The sequence below is a fragment of the Hyaena hyaena genome, unplaced genomic scaffold (assembly GCF_003009895.1).
Source record: "Hyaena hyaena isolate Hyena2069 unplaced genomic scaffold, ASM300989v1 scaffold_1977, whole genome shotgun sequence".
Lineage (NCBI taxonomy): Eukaryota > Metazoa > Chordata > Mammalia > Carnivora > Hyaenidae > Hyaena > Hyaena hyaena.
Genome location: NW_024082611.1, coordinates 58,582 through 69,449, shown reverse-complemented (window position 1 = coordinate 69,449; position 10,868 = coordinate 58,582). Strand labels below are relative to the sequence as shown.

The window sequence follows — 10,868 nt, the reverse complement described above, 5'->3', positions numbered from 1 at the left end:
AACCTGTTGCTGGGAGATATATTTGTACGTTGTAGACTGTACATTGTTTCACTATGGTATTGATTTCAGAAGTAAAAATTTGTAAACAACCTCAGTGTCCACCATGGGAAACTGGGTTAGTGATTTCTGCTGGAATGGAGAATGACAGTTTTAAAAATGGGGACTGTCTTTATGTACTTATATGGGAAAGAGCTCCAAGATACATTGTTAAATGAAAAGATGTAAAACAGTATGTAAAGTATGTTTCCATTTGTGTAAAAAATCCTTTGCTTACACACACACACACACACACACACACACACACACAGTCTCCCAAGGATATAAAGTAACCAAGCTTACTAGTTGCTCTTGTGGAGGAGAAATGGGGGAAAAGGATGAGGAATGATTTTCACTCTATATCTTTTGATATTTTTGGAAATTTGAAACCTGTAAAAGTATTACCAGTTCAAAAAATAAATTTAAATTAAAAATCTCAACTCTTTCAAGTTAAAGTAAGTTTGATAATTGGTTTCATTGTTTTCTGTCACATACACACACTAAATTCTTAGCCACACCTGTTCTTATACAGGCACACATGTATGAGCTTTGCGTTATGGAACCAGTCAAGTGTAAAATAGCTTTGACCCCATGGATTTTCCTGCAAGCTATTGTAGCACATACATTTCCAAGTTATTTTATTAAATTCCCTGTATCAGCCCAAATTATGCCCTCACATAAATTGTGGCCAATAGCCAAGTTCCCCATGTTTAGTATCTCCTTGTACATCTTCAGAGATATTCAAGGCATTTGTGCAAAAGGTAACTGGTAAGAAATCCATCCTCTGAAGAGCAGTCTCCTGTAGGTCTCTTGTAAGCAGTTAGAAGGTGAACATCTAGATGTTACAAGTTGTCCATCATGGTAATCACTAGCTAGGTATAGCTCTTTAGATATAATTTTAAATTCACCCAAAAATAAGATAAAAATTGAGTTCCTCAATCACATTAGCCACATTCCAGCTGCTCAGTAGTTACAAATAGGACGAACATCTCCTTCAACTCTAGAAAGCTCTTGCACAATTCTGCTCTAAAATAAGTGGCTAAGATGATTTCTTTAATCTCCCCTTGTGATCAACTGACTAGTGGGAAAGAAGGGTAGAGAAGGTCGGCCTGTACATCAGGAGTCGACTCCACCACGCACAGCAGAATGCAGTGCGTAGTTTACTTGGGTAGGACGTCATTGGGAGAAATTGGCATTTAGACTATAGACTAGGTAATGGTGTGGTTTCAGTGTCGTTTCTTGAGTAGTTGGAAGAATGTACTGCTTCTTCCAGGGCATTTGCTGACGCTTTACAGGATGCACAGGGCTCGGGGGTGGGGAATTCCCCAAACTATAGTTAGACAAGTATGGGCGTACGTGAGTGTGTAAAGAGAAAAAAAGTACACTGCAAGAACGTACATAGATCCCTGCATGTTCATACCCGTCTGGTCCTCCGCGATAGCGGCTCATCAGCACGTTCCCACGCTCCCTTCGTGGCACCGTCGCCCTCTGGACTCCTTTTTCCCACAAGGCCAATCACCTGTGCCCGGCCGGCTCCGGCACGCTGTTGGCAGTCCCGAGATCCCGTCGGGAGCGGAGGGCCGGCCATCGGCGGAAGTGGAGGCAGGAAGTGCCTTCGGCGAGTGCGCGGGGCTGGCGGCGCCGCCCTTCTCTGGGAGGGATCCGCGGCCGTGGTGAGTCCGCGGTCCTGGCGAGATGGCTTTGCTGAGTTTGAGGGACGACCAGGCCAGCGTGGACGCAGTGGCAGTGACTGAGTGGCCGGGTGGGACCTGGAGGGAAGCGCGGACCCGGAGATGGGTCCTGGGGAGGCCGTTGGGGAGGGGAGAGAGGAGGGACCGTGCGCGTGTCGGAGGCTATGAGCTAGAGACTGGTGCGTGCCCGTGAGATGTCAGCTGTGTGTGGCCGAGGGTGAGACTGCACGCGTGGTGTCAGAGGGGGGCTGTTTTGCACCTGAGGTACCACCTGCGTGTGTATATGAGACCTCGTTGTCTGTGTAGATTTGACTTCAAGTGTGTGCATGTGGCTGAGTGTGTCACCACATGTGCATGTCAGAGGGGAAGGGTGTATCGCATGTTAAGCATCACCTGTGTAGACAGATGAGACCTCCTGTGTGTGGGAAGCCCAGCTTGTCATTGCCTGTGTCTGCAGGTGTGACCTCAGGTATGTGCATTTGACTGGTCATGTTACCACTTGTGCATGTCAGAGGGGAAGAGTGTATCACATGTGTGACACCATTTGTGTGTGCAGATGAGACCTCAGGTGTGTGTGTGAGTGGTCAGGTGTGTCACCATGCATGTCTGTGTGGGGAAGGGGTGTTTTGTGTGTGTGACACCTCTTAGTGTCTGCAGATGTGAACTCAGGTGTGCGTATGGCCCGTACCCGTTAGCTATCACCCTCCATTCCCCTTTTCCGCAGCCCCTGGCAGCCATTCATCAACTCTGTTAATTAATCTGTCTCTGTTCTGGACATGTGATATAAATGGGACCATACAATGTATGGGTTTGTTGTGTGTCTGGCTTTTTAAACTGAGCATAATGTTTTTAAAGTCCATCCGTGTTATGCCATGTATCAGTACTTCATTCATCTTTATAGCTGAATAATACTTCATTATATAGATATGCCACAGTTTGTTTACCCAAATAATGCTGCTGTGAACATTCATATAGAGGTTTTTGTGTAGACATGTTTTCCATTTGGGGGAAGGGGCAGTTGAGTCTGTCCCAGGGAAGCCATGTGTATGGCCACACCCATTTCCTGTTGCTTTGCTCACCCAGTAGTGCTTCGTTTTCCAGAATTCCAGCCCTGAGCCCTGAAGTGAGCAACAGAAGCCGGACTGCCGAATGGGAATAGATGGGAGGAGGCAGTGGCTCTGGGTACTGGAATCCATCCCTGCAAGAGTCTCCCACAACCTGGGTTCTTTGGGACTAAGACCACCTGCTTCCTCTCCTGAGGTCAAGCAGCCCAGAGACCGAGCAGAGTGGCAGGCAGTGGAGCCTGAGGAGCTAGGTGACTCACTTGGCAGGGTGGTGGTCGTAGGGCTGGGCATTTTCAGAAACTAGATCTTCCTTAAAACGTACGCTGCTCCTGCTGCCTTCACTCTGACGCCCTGCCATCCTCAGCCTAGTCCAGACTGCCGCCTTCTCACAGGTCTCCTCCCCCCACCCCGCCCCCTCTGTTGCTCTCCACACAGCACCTGAGGGGTCTTTAAACCCTAAACAGTGAGGCCACCTCTACCTTAAACCTTCCATCCCTCCCCTGGCTGTCAGCAGGGTCAGCAAACTCTCCCTGTAAAGCACCAGGTAGCAAATGTTCTCAGCTTTGCAGGCCAAGAAACAAAATCAAGGGTGTCAAGTAGGTACTTATCTAACAAGAGAGAAAACACATACCCACACATTTTTGTCCTGATGAAATCCAGAACTTTATTGAACGCTGAAATCTGAATTTCACTTAACATTAATCTGATGATTTTTCCTCCCAACCACTTAAAGATGGAAAAACTATTCTCATTTCATGGTCTGTGCAGAAATAGGCAGTGAGTAGAGCCAAGTTTGCTAACCCCTGATCCAAAACAGGTGCCACACATCTACATTATGTTTTTAACACTTTTACACATTTTACACACATGTTTCTTACATATCTGAAGATTTTATACTTTATACAGTTCATCATAGACTGTAAGTTTCATGATATCGTGCACAGTCCATGGAGTATTTGTTGAATGAATGAATAAACAGCCTTCTGCAAAAGGTACTATTACCCAGTTTTACAGATAGAAAACCCAGGCCTTAGAGGATTGAGCAACACAAGGTCACCCAGCCGAGAGTGGTAAGGTGGATTTGATCCTAGGTCTGACACTCTCCACTTATCCCTCACACTCACTGTTTCCAGCCTAGGAAGACACTGAGAGGAAGGTGTGGGCACTGGGTGCATTGGAGCCCCAGGGATCAGCTCACCACTCTCACCCCTTTTGTGAGGCAAAAGGCCTCACATCAGCCCTTCCCTACTGGGAGTCTATCGGGAACTGAATTCAAAACAACTGGGACTATCACTTTTCCCTCTTCTGAGTACTTGCCTACTTGGTATCTCACTTTGTCCCCCAAACCGTCTCTGTAGAGGCATCTTGACAGGTGCTGCTGCCAGTGATGTCTATAAAACTGATAGCATGAGGCTGAGACCTCAGACTGTTACACAGCATACGATTTACTTTGTGTGAAGTTCAAGAATAGGCACAGCTCCTGTGTGCTATCAGAAATCCCAGCAGCAATCACCCTGGGGCTGGGTAGGGCTTTGCCTGGAAAGGGTGCCCTATGGGAGCTGTCCACGGTGCTGAAAAGTCTTAGTGTTAAGCTGTCCAAAATGGTAGCCAGGAGCCACATGTAGATATTAAAATGTGAATCGGTTAGACTTCAAATTACACATCCAGTTTCTCAGTCACACCACCTGTGTTTTTTACTGTTCAGGAGCCACATGGGGCTGCTGAATTGGACAGCACAACTCCATAACATTTCCATCCTCAGAAAGTTCTAGAGCTTGGTCTGGATGGTGGCTACACAGGTGTGTGCATTGGTCAAAACTCATTGAGCTGAGCACTCGTACCTATATTAAAAGTGTATCTTTTTGAGAGCACAGACTCAGGTCTGACTGTCTGAGTTCAGATCCTCACCCATCACTTGCCTCACACCTTTGATTTAATCTCCTCGTGGCCCCCAGGCCCCACTTGTATAAGAGGGTGATGATAATACCTCTTTTTCCTCATGTAAGGGAACTTGGCCAGCATTGCATAGTAAGCTCTTGAGAAGTTTGCAGCCTGAGGGTGGCATGGAGCCACGGCTGCCCACAGGGACTCAGCCTAGGCTCATGGGTCGTTCCTGTTTTAGAGGCAGGGGTTTGAGCCCCAACTTCCAAGCATCAAATCAGAGGGCCACTTTATGTGGATCCCTGAGCTCAGTGGCCTCCTGCCCAGCCTGGGAGCCAAGACAGGATGGAGGGTGTAAAGGTGGTGTGGCTTCTGGCAGCAGGGGCACAATGAGGTATTCCTATGTTATGTTATATTTCACAAAGACTTTCTGAGACTTAATGCCATCCATCCTCTTGTCTTTTTTGTACTCAGGAAGAAATAGGCCCAGAACAGTGATATGGCCAGTTAGTGGCACATCGTGGAACTGCAGCTCCTGGGCTTCCTACTCCAAGTATTTATCATCCTCTGGATCACCACAGGTCCATGGCAGCTGTATAAACCCTTTCACCAGAGCTCGGGTGGGTGCCACATTCCCAGACTAATTCTGGGCTATGCGGGTCCACATGGATACAGCCTTCTCCCCAGGACTCACTGTCTTGGGTGGTCATGGGTGGGGACATGAGGGGATGCTTCCCCACAGAAGCTCAATTCAAGCAAGCATCTTCCCCCTTGATGCTTCAGTTTCCTTCATGTAAAACAGGTCTGGTAGTGATGATCCTAACCGTCACTCTCAGGAAAGGAGTGAGGATCAAACAAGCTGATACAAGGTGACCACGGCATGCTTGCCATACGTTGGCGGCTCTGGTTCTGCCAATCCCTGGAGGGTAAACAGGAACAACACTTGTGGGAGGGTCTAGACCGGGAGAGTATGGACTGGGAGGGCTGAGACCCCTGGGAGAGACACTAGTGGCCTGCGAGGGGAGGGATGTGAGGTGAGGGGGCTTTGGGGCTTGGGTCTCTGGGGTCTGAGGGCACATATGGCCTCTCTCATATCCCCTGCCCCTCCTCCAGCTCTTCCTTCTCAGGGAAGTGTCAAGGAGGGCAAGCCCAAGCCCCAAGATGCTACATTCCCAGCAGATGCCTTCCATGTGAGTTTCCCAAAAAGCCAGCAGTCCCAGCAGGCATACTCCTTTATGTCCTTGCTTCTGTGATATGTCTATCCCTGAGCACAGGACTGGAGCCACAACCCCCATGGAGCATGAGTCCTGGGGCAGGACACCTTCTCCCGCCCTGGCCATTCCTCCTCTTTCTTCTATCTCCATTCCAGGGTGGCACATAGTGACCTTGTCAGTCTAGGGCACTTGAAGGAAATTCCATGCCTGGGCAGATCTGGGACACGGGCTCTTTATGGTCACACTGTTTATCCAGGATCCAAGAAAGGGACACAGTGGGGCCTGGCATGTACAGACACCTGGAAGATATTAACGGGCAAATAAGCGAATGGTGGCACTGAGCAGTATCTAGATAGGTGTTTGGGGGGTTTGGGTGGTAAGTAGTTACTCTGAAATTGCTGCCTCCTCACAGCCCCTTTTTCATGGGGTCCCCAAGAAGACAGCCACACACACAGGCAGAGGGATTATTGCCACAGCCTGGGGGTGCCACTGTGGGACAGTAAAGTCCAGGTTGGGGACACTTAATGGCCCCAGAGCACATGTGGCTGGTGTCAGATGCTATCCTGTCCTCTAAGCCTCCCCTGCCCAGGCTTAAAGGGGATGCAAACCATGCAGGTATGACAGAGGGCTTGGGGGGTGGGGGAGGGGCTGGTAAGGGCCATGCAGCTGTCCGTCTGGGGGCCACAAAGCTGAGTGCTTTGGGAAGTGATGAGGAATCAATGTGTCTTTTTTGTTTTTAAATTTAAGTCTTTTTTTTAACATTTTATTTATTTATCTTGAGAGAGAGAGAGAGTCTGTGTGTGTGACCAGGGGAAGGGTAAAGACCGGGGCGGGGCAGGGGCGGGGGGGCGGGAAGAGAAGAGAGAATCTCAAGCAGGTGCTGTACTGTCAGCTTGGAGCCCAATGCGAGGCTCAAACTTATGAACTGTGGATCATGACCTGAGCCGAAACCAAGAGTTGGTTGCTCAACCGACTGAGCCATGCAGGCGCCCAAAATCATTGTGTTTTAATCTGTTCAGACTCCTATAACAAAATACTATGAACTATATGACTTAATTGACAAAGTTAGTTTTCAGTTTTGGTGGCAGAAGTCCAAGATGAAGGTGCCAGCAGACCTGGGTTCTGGTGAGACCTCTCTTCCTGGCTTGCAGACAAGCTGCCTTCTCTCTGCCCTCGCACACTGGGGAGAAACCAAGGTGAGAACCGCATACTTTGGTTGCTCCCTCTTCTTATGAGGGCACTAGTCCCATCATGGTCCTCATCCTCATGACCTCATCTAAACCTAATCCCCGCCAAAGACCCCACTTCCAAATGCCTTCTCACGAAGGGGTAAAGCTTTAACAGAGACCATACAACTATTCAGGTAGGACCATGGCACCCAGTGTTAAGATGATAATAGTGCCAGCTCACAGCATGAGCCACACGCTTCCCCCCATGACCATAGGATATTTCCCAGAACATTCACATCCTGCTGTTCTCCACGGGTCTAGCCCTGGCCAGACAGGACCCATGGCTGAGCCAATGCATGTGGGATGTTTCAGAAGCCAGTGATACTTAAGGACGTGGCCATGGACTTCACACAGGAGGAATGGGGGCTGCTGGGCCCCACACAGAGGATCCTGCACCATGACATGATGCTGAGGAACTACAGCAACTTGGTGTCCCTCGGTGGGTTTTCCCTGTCACCTCTTCATCCATGTCACATGTCTGTTTCCACATGTGGTCACATATACATGGGCATATTTATCCCCTACCTTGTCCCCAGTAACCCACACCCAGATAGGTCCTTGCTCTGACCTGTGTCCCCCAGGTGGGTCCCTTCCATGCAGAGTGGACACCCCATCCTACATACCCAGGGAGAGACCTCTACCATGCCTGAGGCACACACACTGCATTACTGGCTGGCTTGTGACAACAGCATCAACATTTCCCTTCTACTTTCTAATTATGACCAGGACTCCTCAACTGCAAACCAGATGTGATCTCCAAGCTGGAGCAGTGGGAAGACCCCTGGGCTATGGAGAGAGATCCCCTGAGAGGTCCAGTTGAGTGAAGTAAATGTCAGGTCAGTTGTTTTGTTAATTTTTCTCCCTACCTTTGAGGTATAATTGACAGATAAAAATTGTGTATATTTAAAGTGTACAACATGGTGTTTTGATGTACATTGTGAAATGATTACCACAACCCAGTTAATAGATATATCCACATCCTCACATAGTTGCGATGTTTCTTCTCTGGTGGGAATGCTTACAATCAACTCTCTAGGAAATGTCTGGAATACAGTACAGTGTTATAACTCTAGTCACCATGCTTCAGGTCAGTTTATTTCTCCTCCTGGGGCAAGGAAATGCAGTGTACATCCAACAAAAAAGAGCCAGTAGGTGCAGGATCCTGAAAACAAAGCCGATGGTCATTTGGTGGTCACTTCGGTCACTTCCCCCAGCATCTGACAGTCACTAATCTGTCTTCTGTCTCTATGATTTGCCTCTTCTGAACTTTTCATATAAGTGAAGTTATAAATTCATTTATTTTTCACATAGATACATGCGCTAATATATGTGGCCTTTCTGTGTCTGGCTTCCAACGCTTAAGAATATTTCTCTTCTGTCCTCAACTGCAAGAGCCCGCTGAAAGCCGCAGATCTGCGCTGTCTAGTCTGACTACTGCAGTTCTGTCCATCCTCCTTAGATTGGCCGTGCCCATTCAGTTGGATCCTAAGCATATTTCTTTGCTTATTTTTCAGGCTCAGAGCCTGGGCCCTGAGCCACATGGCTGCCTCTAGACAAAGGTGCTCTGCCTCAGGGGCAGATGACAATGAGACTCACAGGGCAGGATTTCTGGCACAGCATCCTGAGAGAAGTCACAGAGCATGAAGACCAGGTGGCAGAAAGACACTGCCAAGCAGTGACACTCAGCCAGGGGAAGAAGAGCCCAGAGTGGAACCTTGCAGGAACTTTCTTCTGGTGCCCATTCCTCATTGAGCATCAGGGCAATCCCCAGGGGCACAAGATCCCACAAGCCACATTGGCAAGAAGGGCCTCACCTGTGTTTCATTCCTAGCTCAGGGATGCCCCAGCCAAGGAGAGGGTGTGTGTATGGAAGCCCTCAGCTTTTTTCCAGACCTTAGTCACCCACAAGGAGTTCACAGTGGGAAGTACACCTTGGTGTGTGGTGGGTGCAAAGATGGCTTTAGCAAGAACCCATGCCTTGCGGGCTATCAACAGATTCCCACAGAAGCCCTACACATGCGAGGAGTGTGGGAAGGCTTTCTAACAGAGCACACATCTCATTCATCACCAGAGAACCCACACTGGCGAGAAGCCGTACACATGCTGGCAGTGTGGACAGGCCTTGAGCAAGAACTCGTCCCTCGTTAAGCACCAGCGCATCCACACAGGTGAAAAGCCCTATCTATGCGTGTGGCTACTGCAGCAGGAGTTTCCAGGGGAACTCATCCGTGGCCAAGCACCAGCAGGTGCACACGGGTGAGAAGCCGTATGTCTATGGCGAGTGTGGGCGTGTCTTCAGCCAGAGCACTTACCTCGTGCAGCACCAGTGAGTCCACACTGGGGAGAAGCAGTTCACCTGTTATGAGTGTGGCAGAGCCTTCTCCAACTCCTCGGCCCTCGTCCGTCACTGAACCCACAGGGGAGAGTGGCCATGTGAGTGCCACACGTGCTGTAAGGCGTTCAGCCTGAGCTCATCCCTGGCTGACCACGAGCACTGCCACACAGGAGAGAAGCTGTACACGTTCCGGGAATGTGGGAGAGCCTTCAGCCAGAGCTCGTCCCTCAGCAAGCACCTGAGGACACACACGAGTGAGAAGCCATATGCACGCAGTGACTGTGGCCGTGCCTTCAGCCAGAGTTCCTCCCTGGCCAAGCACCAGCAAGTGCACACCAGCGAGCGGCCCTGTGTGTGTGGAGAATGTGGGAAGACCTTCAGTCAGAGCTCCTACCCGACCCAGCAGCTCAAGATCCATAGTGGTGAGAAACCATTTACATGCAGTGAGTGCAGGAAACGCTTCGGCGATTCTTCAGCGCTGGTCCTGCACCAGCGGGTGCACAGAAGTGAGCAGCCCTACGCGTGCAGAAAATGCAGGAAGACTTTCAGGCAGAGCAGGCTCCTCACCCGGCACAAGAGAATCCACACTGAAGAGAAGCCTTATGTGTGTGGAGACTGTGGAAGGGCCTTTGTGCAGAGCTCCTCCTTCACCCACCACCTCAGGACACACACTAGGGAGAAGGCCTACAAGTGCAACGAGTGTGGCAAGGCTTACGTCCAGGTGTCACACCTCACCGAACACTGCCGGGTATACACGGGGGAGCGGCCTACGTGTGCCATGCGTGGGGTTAAGCCTTCAGCTGCAGCACACACCTCATGCAGCACCAGCAGACCCCCACAGGTGCCAAGCCCCTCATATGCAGCCCGTGTCAGAAAACCTTCCGTGAGGCTGCAGCCCTCGTTCTGCATCAGAGGATTCACACCCGACAAGCCCTTTGAGTGTCACAAATATGGGAAAGCCTTCAGCTGGAGCAGATCCCTGGCCCGGCTTTGGAGAGTTCATTCCCAGGGGATGCCATGTGAGTACAGCAACTATCAGAAAACCCTTGGCAACTGTTGAGTTCTCATCCATCAGTGAACCAGAGATATGCCAGACGTGGCAGAGACCTTCCGTCTGTCCTTGGTGTGTTGTTCTCACCCAGCAGGTGGCCCTGTGTCAGGAACTCAGGGCCAGTGCAGTGCAGCCTCCTTGCACATCATATACATTTCTCTCTGCAGGGTCACCTGGTTGGTTGGGTGAGAAAGCAGAGTGAGCCTTCAAGGGGGACAACAGCCCCCCCATTCTCCATGCTGCGGGTTCCACAGATGTCCACCAGGTGGAAGGAGAGATCCACAGATGTCCACCAGGTGGAAGGAGAGATCCACAGGTATGGTCAGTCTTCTCAGAAGGCCTGAAACAGAGCTCATTTTGGTTTTTG

At 49.9% G+C, this 10,868-nt stretch overlaps 1 protein-coding gene across 1 annotated transcript; it reads left to right on the top strand.

The window, feature by feature from the left end:
* The first annotated feature begins 6,970 nt into the window (after window positions 1-6,970).
* Window positions 6,971-10,868, top strand: LOC120227057 (zinc finger protein 501-like). The gene is made up of 6 exons (XM_039225201.1): window positions 6,971-7,082; window positions 7,428-7,554; window positions 7,842-7,935; window positions 9,319-9,441; window positions 9,532-10,766; window positions 10,798-10,868. Exons 1-5 carry the CDS (start codon window positions 6,984-6,986, stop codon window positions 10,508-10,510), a joined length of 1,422 nt encoding a protein of 473 aa, XP_039081132.1. The 5' UTR covers window positions 6,971-6,983; the 3' UTR covers window positions 10,511-10,766; window positions 10,798-10,868.